Genomic DNA, 18,306 nt, shown 5'->3' with positions numbered 1-18,306 from the left:
TTACACAAATGATCCTTATGGTTGGTAGAACATATCACTAAAAGTCTTTTTGAAGAAATTTTAATATGATTGATCTTTTTCAAACTTAAAATGTACACAGTGAGTCATTTTCTGGCAACGATGCGTCTTTTAAACCTGAAAAAAGACTAACCATATTATAAAGTCAACAAAACGACTTGGTGATATTTTCTGTCGACCACAAGGACCATTTATGTAATTTTGTCTTTCTTACATCACGGTCCGGTTCGTTTGCGTAAAATCGTAATTTCACAAATAGCCAACGCATCTCCGATCATAGGCACTGGGGAGGGCGCTGCCATGGCTTCGAAACGAACTTTTGATTTATTTTATTTCTTCTTCTTTAAGCTCCAGACTCAACAACACATCTAATAATTATTATTAGAATCTTTCACAAAAAGAAACCCAAATTCTCAATAGAACCTAACGTTAAATTCCACAAGAATTCGATTAAGCTTCGTATAAACCCTTAAAGGACGAATTCACATGCGAAAAGTAGTTGCAACTAAAGGTATCTACGTCTAAATCTGTATACGCTGTTTTTATTTTCTTATCTAATTAATTTCATCTCACCGATTTACTTGTGGGTTTGCAAGATTCTGATTGATTGAATTTTTAACTCGTTTTGTTCGTCGATTGGACTTCTAGGGTTTCAACTACCACGAATTTGTAGAAATCAGGTGTATAAAGTTTTTTTTTTAATGATTTGGATAATATTTAATCTGTGCGTATTTACTAAACCCGAGATCAGAAGTATATGTATGATTGTATTCTGATTTGGATACCCTCTAAATACTTTCCGCGTTTTAAGGATGGATATTTACTTGATGTTTATGTCGATCAAAGATTCATACTTAATAGATAGACATAGGGATTACGAACTGGGTTATCGTTGATTTGCTTCAATCGAGATCATATCGTCTTATGAGCTTAGGTGAATGCAAGAACATCTGATCGGCCTTTTGATCAAGATCAATAGAGATCGTAAATCTTCAGTGCTCAAGGGATAAATTTGTGTGCTTGTCTGAGTTTGTTCCATGTTAGATGTGATATGAAAATTGACGTATCATTCTCATAATTCATACACCATCTACTGATCATTCCTATTTCAAGGTTTTGGTAGTGTTTTAGTAATCATTCTGATGTTTTTCCATTGCAACAATCTGATCAAAACTTTCTCCTCTTTGGCTGGATTAGTTATAGAGATCTGATGAATATACTTTTTTCTTGTTTTAGGCTTATTCTATAGCAGACAAGATATTCAACTTTTGCTTTCATGTGCTTTGGCACAACAGTATTGTCATGCACAACCGTGTTGACAGGGTTTGCAACACAGATAATGCATACAAACTGGTGCAATGGCATCATCTGGTAAATTTGATCTTTCATCTAGTAGCAGTCCAGGTAGACCATTATATACTTCCGGGAAACGTGGGTCCCATACAGCTCCATCAATGGAGAGATCAACCAGTTTCCGTGAAAACATTGAAAATCCAATCCTATCTTCTCTTCCAAGCATGTCAAGAAGCACTGTAAATGTAAGTCAAGGGGAAGTGACTAATTTCTTTCAATGCTTGCGGTTTGACCTTAAGTCAATGGCTGCTGAATATAAATGTAATCGATTTGGGGATTTCAAAAGACTTGCAAGTGCTGCACTTTGTGCACCAGATGATTCACCTTCTGGTTTGTTAAAAGGCAAGTTTCCATCTTCATCACCTGAGAATATCAAAAGACTTAAAGTTGGTTTGCGTGAATCAACCATCAAAGCCAGGTGAATTTCTTTTATGGCTATTTTGTTTGTTTCCAGGGGTGTAAAGTGTAAACTGTAAACTGTAAATTTATTCAGTTTCAATATATTTTGTTCACTTGATAGGGAGAGAGTGAAGATTTTTAGTGATGTATTGTCAGTAATGAACAAGTGTTTTCCAAGTATACCCTCGAGGAAAAGATCTCGACCAGATGCTTTTTCTGTTGGCAAGATGGGTACCACTAGTGGTTTTGAGTATGAGCAACAGAAGGTTGAAGAGAGGGGCAAAAATGTCGTTCCCAATAAACGAACCAGAACTTCTATGGTGGATCAAAGGGTTTGTATCTTGTATCTTTTACATGTGTTTCCTATAATTGTGTTTGGTTTTTGAATTTTTTTTTTATGTTGTTTTGGGAATTGTAGGCAGATGTGCGACCAAACACTCCTGCTAGATCATCTGGATCTGTAGATAGGGAAAGAGAAGTTCTAAGACTTCCCAATACTAATGTTCTTCAAGGTGAGGAAAGAGTAATTCCAGTTGTAGCGGATGGATGGGAAAAAGCTAAAATGAAGAAGAAACGCACTGGAATGAAAGCTGATGCTACTCTAAGTGCAAGCTCAGTGTCAGCGAAACCTATTGATGGAATCAGGGATTCCAGGGTTCACCCAAGGAGTCTTCTTGATGCTAGGTCAAGGTTAAATGATTCCCATGGGTTCAGGTAAAAGGATACTTAATATCTGTAAAAGGGTTCTAAATCTTTCCATTATTTCCACATACTTAAACTCAATTACTTACCAATTCCAATGAAATGTACAAGATAATAACTCTGATTCCATTCCAATTCATATTGTGACATAGGCCAGGAGCTGTGAATGTGAGAGAAGACTTCATTTCTGGTAGTTCCTCTTCTACCCCTAAATTGCATGCAACTGCACGAGGTCCAAGATCAGGGACAGGTGGCATACCTAAACTGCCACATGGACAAAGGGCAACTGTTTCTAATAACATGGAGTCACAGTCACAGGCACAGTCACCACATGGTACAAGTAAGAACCCTAGTGCCATGGGCCCCACCAATCGTAAACGTACTCTATCAACACCAACACAGTCATCATCGCCACCTGTCGCCCAGTGGGCTGAGAGGAGGCCTCAGAAGATCTCACGTACTGCAAGGAGAACGAATCTTGTCCCTGTTGTATCCAATGATGACGTGTCAACTTTGGGTAATAGTGATGCAACTGTTAGTGAAAAAAGACGAGGGTTTGCAAAAAGATTTCCTAAGCAGTTCAAGTCAAAGGTTGACCATACGTTATCAGAAAGTGAGGAGTCAGGGGCTGCTGAAGTAAGTGAAGAGAAAGGTGGATCGAGTGTTCAAAAGATGTCTAATTTAGTCCTTTCAACAAGAAAGAATAAGTTCATGACTGGTTTTGCTTCTGCAATATCTATTGGAACAGCAAAACAACTTAAAAGTGGAAGACTTGGTGTTGATAAGCCTGAAAGGTTTTTTTCTTTTTACATTTATATATCAATACATCATCTCTATAAATCTTTTAACTTTTTTTCATGTTCATATTTTATGAAATATTCACAGTAAAATAGGCCGGCCTCCCACAAGGAAACTCTCAGGTCGGAAAGCTTATATGAGACAAAAGCATTCATCCATTACTACCCCTACGGATTTTCTTGGTATATGAAATGTTGACTATTTAATTACTATCATAGTTTTTTTTTTTTTTTTTTTTTTGTTCCTCTTTTAACCATGGTTAATTTCTATTAGTTACTTCAGATGATGGGAATGGAGAGCTTTTGGCTGCTGCAAATGCTGTTATCAATCCTAATCCTGGTACTGTTTTGTAGTAGTTTTAATTTTAACCATGGTTAGTTTCTATTAGTACTTTTAACCATGGTTAGTTTGTAATAGATGGATTGGTAAATTGTAATTGCAGGTTTTGTTTCATCCAGTCCTTTTTGGAGTCAGATGGATCGACTTTTTGGTTTTGTATATGATGCTGATGTGGCCTACATAAAGCAAGAGGTGATTGTTCTTTTTTAGGTCTGTAATATATAACATGAATCCTGTCTCATCAGTTATTATCAATGAAACTTCAACTCTCTTTAACTTTTCAACAGGGAAGTATACGATCTACTGTTAACACTGCAAATTCAATAGATTATTGTGATACACACTCGAATGGAAGTTTTGAACCTCCAAAAACTGAAACAGAATGCAGTAGTGAATCCTCAGAACATGTAATGTCTGGAACTTCCCTCTGTCAGAGGCTTCTTGCTGCTCTAATTTCTGAAGAAGATGACAATGATTACACCTGGCATGGAAATGATGTTTATGAATCTGCATTTGAGCCTGAAACAGATGGAAGTTTTTTAAGCAGTTACAGGATGGATTCACCATTAAGAGATACAGGCTTTGATGATTGCTACAAGGGTCTACTAGTTTCAGAACCTACTGTTGTAACATGTTCTCAATATCAGTATGGAAACATGTCCATGGATGAAAGACTTCTCATGGAGATTCATAGTCTTGGACTCTATCCATCACCTGTGGTAGGTGTCTAATGTATTTTTCTCCTGTTCACATGCATTTTTTCTCTCTTGAATAATTTATTTACCTAAATTTTTTGCACTTCAGCCGGATTTAGTACAGACTGGAGATGAAGATGTCAGCATAGATATCCGCAGGCTGGAAGAAAAACATCACCAACAGGTAAAAAATTGTTGAATATCATGAAGTTTGTTTTTTGGGATGTAAGGGTAAAATGGTCATTTTAGTCTCTTTGAGACTGTTTATTCAGTCTAGAGAAGAAACAGACCTAATATAATTGAGTTACAGGTTTCCAGAAAGAAAAGTCTACTCAACAAGCTTTTAAAGTCTACTGAGGAAGCAAGGGTGTTACATGAGAAGTAAGTGTTTTCTTTAATGGTTTCTTGGTTGACTTTGACTTTGACTTTGACTTTGACTTTTATGATTCTTATCCAAACATTTTCTTGTAGGGAATTCGAACAACTTTCTCTTGAAAAGCTCACAAGAATCGCTTATCATAAATACATGGTAATGTATAAGTGCATGATTATAGAATCTTTAATAACAAAAGCTTTTAATTTTGAATACCCTTTTTCATGTGCAGAATTGTTGGGGTCCAAATGCACCCGGGGGTAAAGGTGTCAATGGAAAAATGGCTAAGCAGCTTGCTTTAGAGTGTGTGAAACGGACATTAGAGAGATGTCATGAATTTGAAACAACTGGAAAAAGCTGCTTCTCTGAGCCTTTATTTATGGACATGTTCCTATCTGGATTATCACACTATAATGATAATAACACACAACAAAGCCCCTCGTTGACCAACTTTGACTCGTATCCACCCGATACACTAAACCATTCATCTGATCAAGGTAAAGAGGATGACGTCTGGCCAATCAGGGGTAAGAAGCGGGAATTATACCTTGATGACGTGGCGGGTACACCTACATCATCTGGAAAAGGAAAGAGGAGTGATAGGGAAAGGGAAAGGGAAGGGAAAGGGAATGGAATCAGAAATGGAGGTCCTAAAATCGGGCGACCCACGGTATCTGGGAACGGTGAAAGAAAGAGTAAAGCAAAGATAAAACAGAAAACAAGTCAGGTATCTTCAGTTCCGATTCCGGTTCCAGTTCCGATTCCGATTCCGATTCCGAAGGTCGAGGAAAAGGAAAAGAATGAGTGTATGTTATTGTTAGAGGATCCACTTGATTTGTCCCACCTTCAGCTCCCCGAGTTTGATGTGGATGTGGGACAAGGGCAGGACATAGGTTCATGGTTGAACATTGGAGATGAGGTGTTACAAGATGATGACTTTTTGGGACTTGAGATTCCAATGGATGATTTAACAGATTTGAATATGATGGTTTGAAAAGGTTGTTGTTATGTTGTATAGATGATATATCGAGTATACTAGTTACAGTCACAGTCACAGTTACAGATAACCTGTCGAGTCGGTGTTTTTACTTTTTAGGGTATGATTCTTTTGAAAAGGCGTGGAAAAGTGAGAGGTGTTTAAGATAGGGAGTTAAGTTAGGTTGTAAAAATCTTTTTTGCTACCTATATATAAGTGTATTATGGTTGTAGCATTTAGTGATTAGGGCACAATGGCTCTTTCTTGTACATGCAAATTACGTTTCTAATAAGATCAATTCATTTATAAGGCATACTAAAAGACATGTTCTAATGTTTGATGGTTTATATACTTGTTCTTTTCTTCTAAAATTTGTAGTATCTTTTCTTTCTTTTATTATTGGAGGTGTGTAGCAGCTTATATAATGAACCCTTTTAAATGCATAAGTAAAAGTGAGATCACTAGGAAGAGATGTGGTATGTATGATGTATCATTCATCATCATGATCAATCCATTGATTGGTGCCTATGTTGATACTCATTTAAAGTGAGCTACATTACTTGGTGGTGGTTTTGTGAATAATAGACATGGTCACATGGCTGATTGGTTTTCTAGTTGTCTGAAATTGTTTTTTGATGGTTTGTGAAGTTGTTTTTAGTTTTTCTTTTCTCCAAAGGTTGAGCTTGTTTAATTGAAAGGTAATGCAAATGTATTTCTAAGCTTAATGTGCAAAACAAAGTTCTTATATTATGTGCTTATTAACAATAAAGTCATAACTCTATTTTTTTTAATAGAATGACAAAATCCAGACAATTGTTTACAAAACAAAAAATGACAAGAAACCTATAATCATTTATATATTTTGGATTTTAATCGGTAATCTTCATGAAAGTCCTTATATTTGCACTCATTAACGATAAAGTCATTTTTTTAAACAGATTAGGACAATTTTTTAATCAATGTAATTTTTATTTTTAATATGTAATATTTGGTTTATTATATTTTTACTTTCAGTTTTAAACCTTATTATTTTTTTAATCTCAAATTAGTAAGTTTATTAAATAACTGAAAAGTAATAACTTGATAACATGGAGTGGTGATTATCCTATAATTAGATATATAGCCTAAATGCCCTTATAAGAGTTTTGTTTAATTGAATCAAAAGTTTTGTTTAACGTGAAATAAGAATTCATAACGAATGCAAGTTCATAGACCAAAAAAAAGGAAAAGAACAACTCCAATCCAAATGTTTAACTTGATTATTTGTCGTCTTTCATTTCGAAGATACACAAAACAACGATTTCAGACCTATAACTTGTCAAATACAAAGCAGACTCATGAGAAAAAAAGTGAGGTGACTTTCAATCAAAAACCTTTCCCTGGAAGAACAGGAATGCTCTGTTCATGTCTAAAGAAGTTATCAGGATCAAACTCCGTCTTCGCCTTCACCAACCTCATGAAATTATCTTTAAAATACCTTCTTCCCCATGAACTTGCCTTCTCAAAGCTCGTATTATCGCCATTCTTGTCGTTCATTCCAAGATCAAGATCTCTGTAATTCACATAAGCTTCTCTTGGATCCATCGAAACATACTGACCCATGTATTTGTAAAACTTCCTGATCCACTTATAGTGCTTCTTCATTGCTTCTTTTTCCGGCACCGACCAAATGTTCACATACTGAATCTTGAAAAGCACACCGTTTCTGTGAGGAAACGGCGTTGATGATTCCGAAATCCTCCCCATCAGTCCTCCATATGGATTCCAGATCATTAATGGGTTTTCTTCTTTTAGTAACCTTTTCCAAATCCCCTCCAATCCAGTTTCTGGAATTGGGTGTTTCACAAAATCTGATTTTGCTTTGAAGTAGTTCAAGAAAGCTGGTTTTCCGGTGAGGAGGAAGGTGGTCGGTACGGTGGTGGGATACCCGGCAATGAACATGACCGATTCCAGCCAACTCATTTCGGAACAATCGGTTTTCTTCAGACCAAGTTCGGGAAAACTACTGTTCATAATATCCAGAAGCCGGTCAACTCCTCCAAGAAAGAGTGCATTATAAGTTGTACTTATGGTTCTTTTAGTTGTACCTGAAATATCCATGGGGTTAATCACAACTCTGACAAAAAGATCATCATCAAAGTTTGGTGCCACTTGTTGCCATTTGTAAAGAATCTTGGTAGCACCTTGTTCCAATGTTTTTTGAACATCGAAAACCGTAACAATGGCAGGGACAGGTACGAGTTTTAGTTTCCAAGAAAGTATAACTCCGTAATTGCCTCCACCACCTCCACTGATTGCCCAAAAAACGTCCTCGCCCATGGAAACCCTATCCAGGATTTTTCCATTCGCGTTGACGATTTTCGCGTCTAATGCGTTATCCACCCCTAGTCCGTATTTCCTCATCATGGACCCGTACGCGCCGCCGGTGATATGCCCACCAACGCCTAGGCTCGTGCAAAGCCCTGCAGCGATCCCATGCATACTGCTCTTCTCAGCAACTCGATAATACAGTTCACCAACAGTCGCACCAGCTTCGACCCAAACGGAATTGTCATCAAGATCAACGTTCACGTCTCGCATTTTTGACATATCAATCATAACAAAAGGCGGGTCCATAGCGGAAGTGAAAGATATTCCTTCGTAATCATGACCACCGCTTCTGAACCGCAAATGAATGCCTAGTTTTTTCGCACAGATAACCGCGGTTTGGATATCGTATTCGTTCAACGGGGTGAAAATAGCTTGGGGTTTTGGATACGAAGGTGTTAAGCAACGAAGATTTTGGGCGGTGGAGTTGAGGAGGGTTGTGAAGTTAGGGTTGTTAGGGGTGAAGAAAGTGTCGGGGACTTGAATGGTAGAAAGGCATTGATCGAAAGTTTGTTGAATTTGTATTGAAAATGAAAAATGAGCAAATGAAAGTATTACAAGTAATTCAAGAAATCTAGAGAGGAGAAAAGAAGACATTTTTATGATGTCTAATGAGTGTGTGTGAGGTTCAAAGGAGAAAGGGGGTCAAACATATATATTTGAATCTTGGTTGACCAAAATGTATGCACATGCCATGCATATGATGCAATATGGTATTATTGCAAATTAAGAATTGTGTTAGTTAGAGATGTGGAAAAAATTAACCATTTTAACAATTTCTGGCTATTTTATTTGATGCATTATATATAGAATAATTGTATTTTTACGTAAGGTGTGTAATAAAAATATTTAAAATCAAATTTTAAATACATGTGTTATAATTTATAACAAAATAATTCATCATATCACATAAATTTAAATTTGATTTATTATTAACAACTTTTTGTTTGATAACCAGATTTTTATCTAATTATAAAATTCTACCATAGTCTTTTTAAACATTGCTTTTGAAAGAAAGTTTTTAAGTATAGATAACTATAAAATATGCTATTGTACAATCAATTTGCCAATAACAGGAACCTAAATATTATAGTACTTGCTAATCCCATTACAGTTTTAACTGGCGTTTGTAATATACTTCAACATTAATTTGAGACAAAATTTCAAGGTTTGTCCAAGTTCTTCTAAATACTATATTACTATGTTATTGTCTCTTTTAAAAAAAAATAGAGTAGATTTCTTGATTGCCTTTACCTTTAACATTTATATATATATATATATATATATATATATATATATATATATATATATATATATATATATATATATATATATATATATATATATATATATATATACCAAATATGAAAATAAAATTACTATAATTGGATAGGACAAAAGAGTAAGTTACAAAGTTAGACTTTTTATCATCGGGTATTAGTGTCATTAAATTTTGCATCCTACCATGTGGCTTGATTCAGGGGGGGTAGTTTTCACAAAAGTTGTTAATGGAACAATAATCAATGGTGTATTTATGTACTGTTATATATATATATATATATATATATATATATATATATATATATATATATATATATATATATATATATATATATATATATATATATATATATATATATAACAATAAAATGATTGAGTTTTGTTTTCAACAACAGAAAAGTGAATTTTAATAGATAGATAATTTAATATCACAATAATAGATATGACTAGATTGATATTTTTAGTGATTAAAAATAGGGATATTAACATATATATATCTTTTATGAATAAATAAATTAATAATCATCAAGTTTTTGTGTGTTGAGAAAATAATCATTTTTTTTTTTGAAAATTTGAAATATATCATTGGATTTCACACTTATTCGGGACAATCCAAAATAGTTTTGTTTTCTGTTTGTAATCCAAAATGATCTGAAATCCTGAATATACTTTTTTTATTAAAAATACTTTAATGGGGAACCACTAAAACCGTACCTGATACCCGACCAAATCGGGTCTGAAATAATTCATTCCGTAAAAGTTAGTTATTTTCTTTATAATTATGTTTAGGTTAGTTTTGTTAATGTCCCTTAAAAATAACTCAAGACAAAATGGATAATTTATAGCTTACTAATAGTTTAGAGAGTCTATACATCAATTTATTATATTTTATTTTATAATTAACTGAAGTGTTTATTTTTATTTTCCATCAATTTTTTATTTTCGGTATGACTTCGAATATATCATTTAGACCGTCTTATTTTTATATGTATAATGATATTAATTTACCTCAATCCAACATATATCATGCATATGCATGATATATTTTTAGACTTCAAATATGTTTTCTTTATATCATTATATAGTACGTTTTTTATATTGCTATAAACTATGTTTTTCGTACATACTCTTAAAATATGAAATTTATAGACGTTAGAATACACAAAAATTTATAAGATTGTATGTCATCTTCCATTGACCCCGATAACCTTAGGCTATCTGGAGTGGATGGATTTCCATGCCTGAGGAGCTGACTTGGCAGCCCTGGAGACGCGTGAACACCACCCTCAGGGTGGGTGGGTTGGGTGTAACGTGGGTGGTAGGATGGACGAAGACATGCCTTTTGATTGGCTGGGCTTAAATTTGAACGTTGACATCTTTTTTGACCGTTTGAAAGCATTTAATAAAAAACATATTCATTATTAACTTAATTTCTCTCTATAACATTCATTTTAAACATATTTTTCAAAACAAAACACACACATTCAACAAAAAAATAGATAATTTTTTCGGTGCAATTTCTTCTTTATCTGATGATGATTCTGATGACGACTTGGTTTTGCACATAATATTGTCTGCGGCACAAGACATGGTGCGTGAGGGAGACGAAAGTTCACAGGGCGAGAAGAAGCGTAGAAAATGGATCAACTGGGATCGAGAGGCGGCAAATGAACTTTTGGTACGTGATTATTTTGCCCCTGATAGTTTATATGATCTATCGATATTTGAAGAACGTTTTCGTATTAGTAGAAATTTATTCTTACGTATAGCTAGAGATTTGGAACGAAATTATGAGTTTTTCCAATTAAGATGGGATGCTAGATGTAAACTTGGTTTACTACAATACAAAAATGTACGCCCACTCTTAAACAATTGGGATATAGAATAGTCGCAGACGAATCAGATGAGTATTTGAAAATGTCTGAGAGAACGGGTCGAGACTGTACATATCTTTTTTGTGAGTATGTTATAGAGCTTTACCGTGACATATACTTGCGACATCCGACTAAAAGTGATGTCGAACAGTTGTATGTCGCGCACCAAGCTAAATATGGTTTTCCAGGGATGCTTGGTAGCATTGATCGTACATATTGGGAATGGGGAAATTATCCCAACGCGTGACGTGACCAATTCACGCGAGGTGATCATGGGGTGCCGACTGTTATATTAGAGGCTGTTGTTTCACAGGACCTATGGTTTTGGCATGCATTCTTTGGTATGGCGGGGTCAAACAATGACCTGAATGTGCTCCAAGCGTCTCCGTTATTTAACAATATTTTGTAGGATAAAGCACCAAACATGTCATACGTTGTGAATGAAAATGAATATAAGTATGGGTATTACCTAGGTGATGGGATATATCCAAAGTACGCTACAATTGTCAAGACATATTCATTTCCGGCCAATGAAAAACGAAAATTGTTCAAGTTAGCACAGGAATCTGCAAGGAATGATGTGGAACGAGCGTTTGGAGTCCACAAAATAAAATGTGGCGCATAATCAAACATCCGACACGAACATGGGATAGGGAAAAATTGACGACGGTGTTGACTGCTTGTGTTATTTTACATAACATGATAATATAAGAAGAGGGTAGGGTTATTTGTTCATATACATCGAACGATATACTTAATCCACCTGCAGTAATATAAGTTGGTAGCCCGACATACTTCTCAAGGGTTTTGGAAATACAAAACCGTCAAAACACATCACAATCTACGTCACGATTTGACTGAGCACATATGGGAAAGACAATTCCAATGGCAAAATGACAATGAAGACGAGACAAATGAGGACGGTGACGAAGAAGCGGATGAGTACGTTGACGACGAGGCGGATGAGGCCGGTGACGACAACAACGACAAGTAGTATTTTTCTATGTTTTTTTATATTTTACATTTTTATGTTGTTTAAGTAATATAATGTTTTATTTGGTATGTTTTTGTAACACCTCAAATTTCAAACCAAAATTTTCATTTTTTAAATACCCAAAATATTATTCATAAACCAAGTCATCGAAAAAAATAAGTATCAAATACAAATCATCATCACAATATATCAGAGTGCCACAAAATGTCCAGTCACAAATTTCCCAACGAGTGTGTACAATCAAACATTCTCCTTCCCGCGATCCTCAGAAGTACTTGAAACACATTTAATCAACATTTGTAAGCACGATGAGTTCCCCAAAAATATCACATACAACACAACATAAATAAACAGTTATGGGTTATCAGCAACCGTGGGGACTATCAGCAGTCCCAGTGGGCAAACAGCACGCCATGTGGGTTATCAGCAACCCTGGAGATTACCCAAAGTCTCAGTCACACATAAACAACATAACACAATAATAACAACTAGACCCAGCTGGTCATCACAGATACAACTATTCTATTACACAGGTAAGAATAAGTGAGAAGACTCACCTGATACTGATGACAGACAAATCTCACACCCGAACTGCCGGAACTAGACTCCGCCTAATAACACAACACGTAACCCTAGTCAATTAAGGTAATTATCTCGACTCATAAGTCTAAATCCCACAACTACGCTCCTTGAGGGCAAAAAGACCATTTTGCCCCCATACAAGGTCCAAAACCCTAAATCCTTGACCAATGTCAAAAGTCAGCAAAAAGTCAACCGCCCAGCGCATACGTTGGGCGTACGCTTCCTACGCGTCGTGTACTCGAAGAATCAGATGGGTCGGGGTCAAGCCTGGCTACGCTGGGCGTAGCCAGAAGTATGTTGGGCGTACGCCGATTGATCCCAAAATCACCCCCAAACGTCTTAATCATTAAGACTTGCGATCCAAACATAGATCTGACCTCCATAGAACGTCTGAATCCATAAATCACCGACTTTAAGGCTTTGTGTAACGCCCGAAGATTCGGGCTAGTCAATTTAGAGACAATAAGTGTCAAAAATGACTTTTTGATAGAAGATTATTTAGAATAAATAATCTTAACTAAGTAATAATATAAGTCACAAGGGTTCCGTACATATAAAGAACGCTGAAATCCGGGTTATAACGAAGAAGTTATGACCCGTCGAAGTTTTACGGCTAAACCGGCATGACACTGCGTGACGTAAAAAGTGAGTTTACGATAAAGTGCTTTTTAGCCTTAGTGATCTAAACGAAAGTCGTAGCATACGTTAAACCGAGAGCATGCATAAAAAGAACGCCCAAATCTGACTTCGTATGAGGAAGTTATGATTTTTCTAAGATTTGGCATAGCAATGTACAGTCCGAAATTCGAATTTTAGATCGATCGATTTTTGGCCAACGCAACCTAAATGAGAATTGAAGATATCATTAATATTAGCGCACCGGTAAAAAGACAGACGAAAACGGACGTCGGATGAAGAAGTTATGAATTTTTAACGAACTTTTCCTGTCCCGGCCTGTTAAAAATAATGTCAAAATTTTTCGACTGAGTCTAAATGAAAGTTGTAGAGTACGTCTCCACCTACGCGTGGATATAAAGAGCGTCAAAAACGGAGTTCGTATGAACGAGTTACAAATTATAATAACATATTTACGTATTAAAATAAAGTATAAATCATATATACGTACACACACACACACACACACATATATATATATATATATATATATATATATATATATATATATATATATATATATATATATATCATTAGAAAGGTATCGACGATGCGGTCATTATAAGACTAGTGTTGAGTACTTTCGACATTAGTTTAGTACAAATATCATTAAATCTATTTAAAATAGTATTATAAAGGGGTGTTTAGTTGTTTATATAAGTATAAGGTTATTAAGTAACTATGAGGGTAGTTTTTGAAAATTCAATTACTATAAATAAGAGTCTTGGGCTCTCATATTTCTTGCATCATTCTCTTGATTCAAGAGTCTTTCTCTTCTTATCCCTCGAGCATTTCGGTCCCTCGTGATTCGACTTTTCTTTCTGTAGTTTTTAGTATAGTAAGGTGAGCGCTGAAGCGCTGAACGAATCTTTCTTAGAAAGATTCAGCGACGAAGTTCTGCCCCTGCAGAGCTCTGCTCCTAGCTAAAACCCCCTTGCAAGTAAGTTATGCTTACCCTGCTTTAAGTATAATTTATATTTAAAATTAGTATTGTTATTATGAACTTATAATAAATATTTGGGCTATTATTATGACTTATATAAGTGTCGTTATAATATCTTTTTAACCACTCGCGGTACGGGGAATCCGGTTTGAAGGGCCGCTTGGGTTGCTGGATTCAGAAGTGTTATATGCCAAAATGATTCCGCCCTCCGGTGTTTCATGTCTGACCCCTGTCTGTATATAGTGGGTGAAGAGTATTGTTTTAACGCTTATATAATAATAATAATACCAAGACTAATAATTAGTCTCGTTGAACATTAGACAAAACTCTAGTGGTAATAATACTATGTTTCGTCCAAGGAAATTGTTTTTTTTAAGAAGCGAAGCACTGTCTGAGTTCGGAATCACCACCTTATCAGGTGAGTGCATAGTCCCTTTCATGAACATGGTTTTAATACAAGTATTGATTGAAGTATTAAATATATGTTTATGTGCGAATTATTTGATGTTTCCTGAAATACGTGTTAAAGAACATACCTGATAATATATGATGATTTAGGATAAAGAGTAAACCTAAATTAATTATGAGGAATATTGGGTAGTATCTTCCTACGGGTACGAGTGAGTTATACTCAGAGAATAAAACTTTAATATATGTCATTGATCCGGGAGCATGGATTAGACATAGTCATTGTCCCTAGTCCGAGAGTATGGATTGGACATAGTCAAATGTCATTAATCCGGGAGTATGGATTAAGACATAGTCAGTTGTCTTTAGTCCGAGAGTATGGATATGATATAGTTATTCGTCATTAATCCGGGAGTATGGATTTAGACATGTACATTTGTCCCTAATCCGAGAGTATGGAATAGGCACAATTATTGATCCGAGAACATGGATTAGATCCGGGAGTAAGAGGTAAAATTTAAGGTCCGAGAGTATGGATAGTCTCGTTGTGAGGATTGAAAGGGTGGAGTAAGAGTTGATTATATATATGGAGAAATTGTATATTGTGTGAGTTCTAAATTATATATATGTTATAACATTGTGGGATTGAAATCCCTATGTAGTCACCAGGTTTCCCAACCTGACCCACTCAAGCTTATTTGTATCACAGGTGTCGATATGAAGTTACATTACACTGAGAGATTAAAGAGATGTAGATCACTAGTGTAAATGAATGTAAGTTCTGTTTATGCTTATGTTTCTGTATTGACGATGACATCCCAAATGTTTTAAAATGAATAAAAATACATTTCTTCGGAAATGCTTTGATAACGCATTTATCATGTTTTTTCTAGGAACAAATTTTGCAACATTTTTATTAAAAGAGGTACTCTGATTGTTATAAAGCATAAACAAAATCGGTCTTTTCTGGCCGTGAAAATGGGGATGTCACACTTTGCATGGCTAAATATGGCTCAATACACAAAACTCTAACTTCTACAACACTCTAAGTCGCTTAACTCATGCATGAGCCAAGGAAAACGATCAAGCAACCATTTTTATGGATCTAAGCACTCTAATACATTTAAAATGACAACCAATATGTTCTGGAGTACTCGATACTCACAAAGGTCCAAGCTTTGGGACAAAAAGCTCATAAAAACCCATCTAATGAGATCTAGAAAGAACACCAGCAAGGTATAGACTTTATACTTTCAAAAGATGCACAAGATGATGGAGTTTCAGGATCTACAAGCTTGCAAGCAACATCACCTTCTTCAAGGACCTTCTTCTTCAACAAGAATGCACAAAATCACCAAAAAGACTCCAAGATCCTTACTCACAAGGCAAGGGTTCGATATCTAGGGTTTAGAGGGGAGAGAAGCTGATAAGAAATGTCCAAGGAAGGCATAAGGTGGATTAAATAGGGAGCAAACCCTAAATTTTAGGGTTTAGTAGCTGATCTAGTACGCCCTGCATACCATATGTACGGCCAACGTACTAGCATGCATCTTGCGGTTCCATGGTTCGATCATGTACGTTGCGCGTATCTCACGTACGACCAATGTACGGGCTGAATGCAAGGCTTTTGTCATAGAGGGCCAAATATGAAAGCTTTAATTAAATTAAGAACTAAAATGAAAATACCAAAAAACTATGTTATTTTTAGTAATTTAGGATTTAAATTTCTATGTTTTTAATTAATGAAATGTGGTTTTATTTTTCTATGTTTTTAAAATATTTATTTATGTTTTAAATTATGTTTTTTATTTAATTTAATGCTAAAAATAATAAAAAAATAAAAAATAAATATTGTGGAGTGATAACTATTTCCAATGTCTAATGAGTTGGTGGTAGAGATGATATGACGTTCAGTTGACAGCACTTTACAATTCTAGTACTTCAACTTTCATTTTCATAACAAAATGCCCCTTGGTTGGTAAAATGCAAAATGTACATGTAACTTTTTCAAATATAGGCGTGTTGAGTGTTGACGTTCAACCAGCTAACTTGTACCTAACACATATTAATATTCTTGTGGAAGCAACAAAAAAATATTTTTAAAATGTGTATAAACAATAATTAATTTCCATTATTAACATTAACACATGCGTTCCATAATGCATATCCACATTGTGTAGAGTTAGAAGAGGTAAGAAATGCTACAGTGTTAGGTCTTTATGAATATGACCATTGTTTAAATGATTTTGAGAGCCAATGGAGATCAACTTATATAGAATTCAGTGATAGTTCATAATGAATATTTGTAAGTATGAGTTTGATCACAGACAACGGAGTCAAGGGTCATGTAAAAGTGCATATAAGATAAATTTGTACTTCTTAGACAAAATATGTCTAGTCTTAATTTTTCATAACCTTACAACTTTTAGCAATATAAGATAAATTTGTCTTAGATAAAATATGTCAATAGTCTTAATATTTCATAAACTTACAACTTTTAGGCATCTCAAAGTCTTTTTAGACTTATCTTATTTTTTGTTACAGTAATTTCTAATCTATAGATATTACGGGCTACAAAAATTTATGGTTACATACGGAAGTTTATGGTTCTTTTACAAAAAAAAAAAAACAAAAAAAAAAAAAAACAAAACAAAAAACAAAAAAGTCTTGTTCCTTACAAAAACTTATTATTGAACAAATCTTGAAAGTTGAAACCGTTGCAAATGTTTTGTAATCAATACGCATAATACTCCACATTTTAACATTTCAAAGATTATGAACAATTCACATACTAAGTATTTGCTTAATTTCTTATGTCTATGGATTAAAGTATTCTGCTGTACAATCTCCTAGTAGGGGCTTCAAATCCTTATCAGGGGATCAAGCTTCGAGATTGGAGGCGTCGGTAATAGAAAGTGAAGTTAAGAATGCGATATGGGCTTGCGGTTCTGATAAATCTCCAGGACCAGACAGATTTACTTTTGCGTTCTTTAAACGGTACCGGGAGTTGATCAAGGATGAGGTATTGACGTTTGTTATTGAGTTTTTTGATACATGTAAAATTCCTTTGGGATGTAATTCTTCATTTATTATGTTAATCCCAAAGGTCTCTAGCCCGTTGGTGGTGTTCGATTTTCGTCTCATTAGTCTTATCGGTGCTCAGTATAAAATTATTGCAAAAGTTTTGGCACTTTGCATCGCTTCGGTTATGGACACGATTATTAGTTGTGAGCAATTTGTTTTTGTTAAAGGGCGTCAGATCATAGATGGGCCTCTCATGGTTAATGAGATTATAGATTGGCACAAGAAATTAAACAATAAACTTATGGTTTTTAAAATTGACTTTGAGAAGGCTTACGACTCGGTGAATTAGGAGTATTTGTTTTAGGTTATGTATTTCTTGGGGTTTGGCTCGAAATGGATTTCTTGGGTGTGTGGCTGTCTTTTTTCAGCCAAGGCCTTTGAGTCTTATTAATGGGAGTCCGTCTTGTAAGTTCCTATTGAAGAGAGGTCTTCGGCAGGGGGACCC

General features: G+C 35.0%; 1 protein-coding gene and 1 pseudogene across 2 annotated transcripts; one reads left to right on the top strand and one right to left on the bottom strand.

Moving 5' to 3' along the window:
* The first annotated feature begins 265 nt into the window (after positions 1-265).
* On the top strand, positions 266-5,974 carry LOC145124089 (uncharacterized). Of its 2 annotated transcripts, none has more exons than XM_079059310.1 (13): positions 266-529; positions 1,255-1,789; positions 1,892-2,102; positions 2,189-2,484; positions 2,625-3,266; positions 3,358-3,452; positions 3,553-3,609; positions 3,713-3,801; positions 3,897-4,328; positions 4,414-4,488; positions 4,615-4,685; positions 4,776-4,833; positions 4,910-5,974. In XM_079059310.1, the coding sequence occupies exons 2-13, from the start codon at positions 1,377-1,379 to the stop codon at positions 5,669-5,671; spliced, it is 3,201 nt and encodes a 1,066-aa protein (XP_078915436.1). In that variant the 5' UTR covers positions 266-529; positions 1,255-1,376; the 3' UTR covers positions 5,672-5,974. The 2 variants fall into 2 exon arrangements, with proteins under 2 accessions (XP_078915436.1, XP_078915435.1); XM_079059309.1 differs by having other exon boundaries at positions 3,544-3,609.
* An 890-nt stretch (positions 5,975-6,864) lies between these two features.
* Positions 6,865-8,640, bottom strand: LOC145127841 (monolignol oxidoreductase AtBBE-like 15 pseudogene; annotated as a pseudogene).
* Positions 8,641-18,306: the final 9,666 nt, after the last annotated feature.

The sequence above is a fragment of the Lactuca virosa genome, chromosome 7 (assembly GCF_052849685.1).
Source record: "Lactuca virosa cultivar CGN04683 chromosome 7, Lactuca_virosa_CGN04683_v6, whole genome shotgun sequence".
Taxonomy (NCBI): domain Eukaryota; kingdom Viridiplantae; phylum Streptophyta; class Magnoliopsida; order Asterales; family Asteraceae; genus Lactuca; species Lactuca virosa.
Note: the sequence above shows the minus strand (reverse complement) of the source record. Positions and strands in the feature narration are given on the sequence as shown.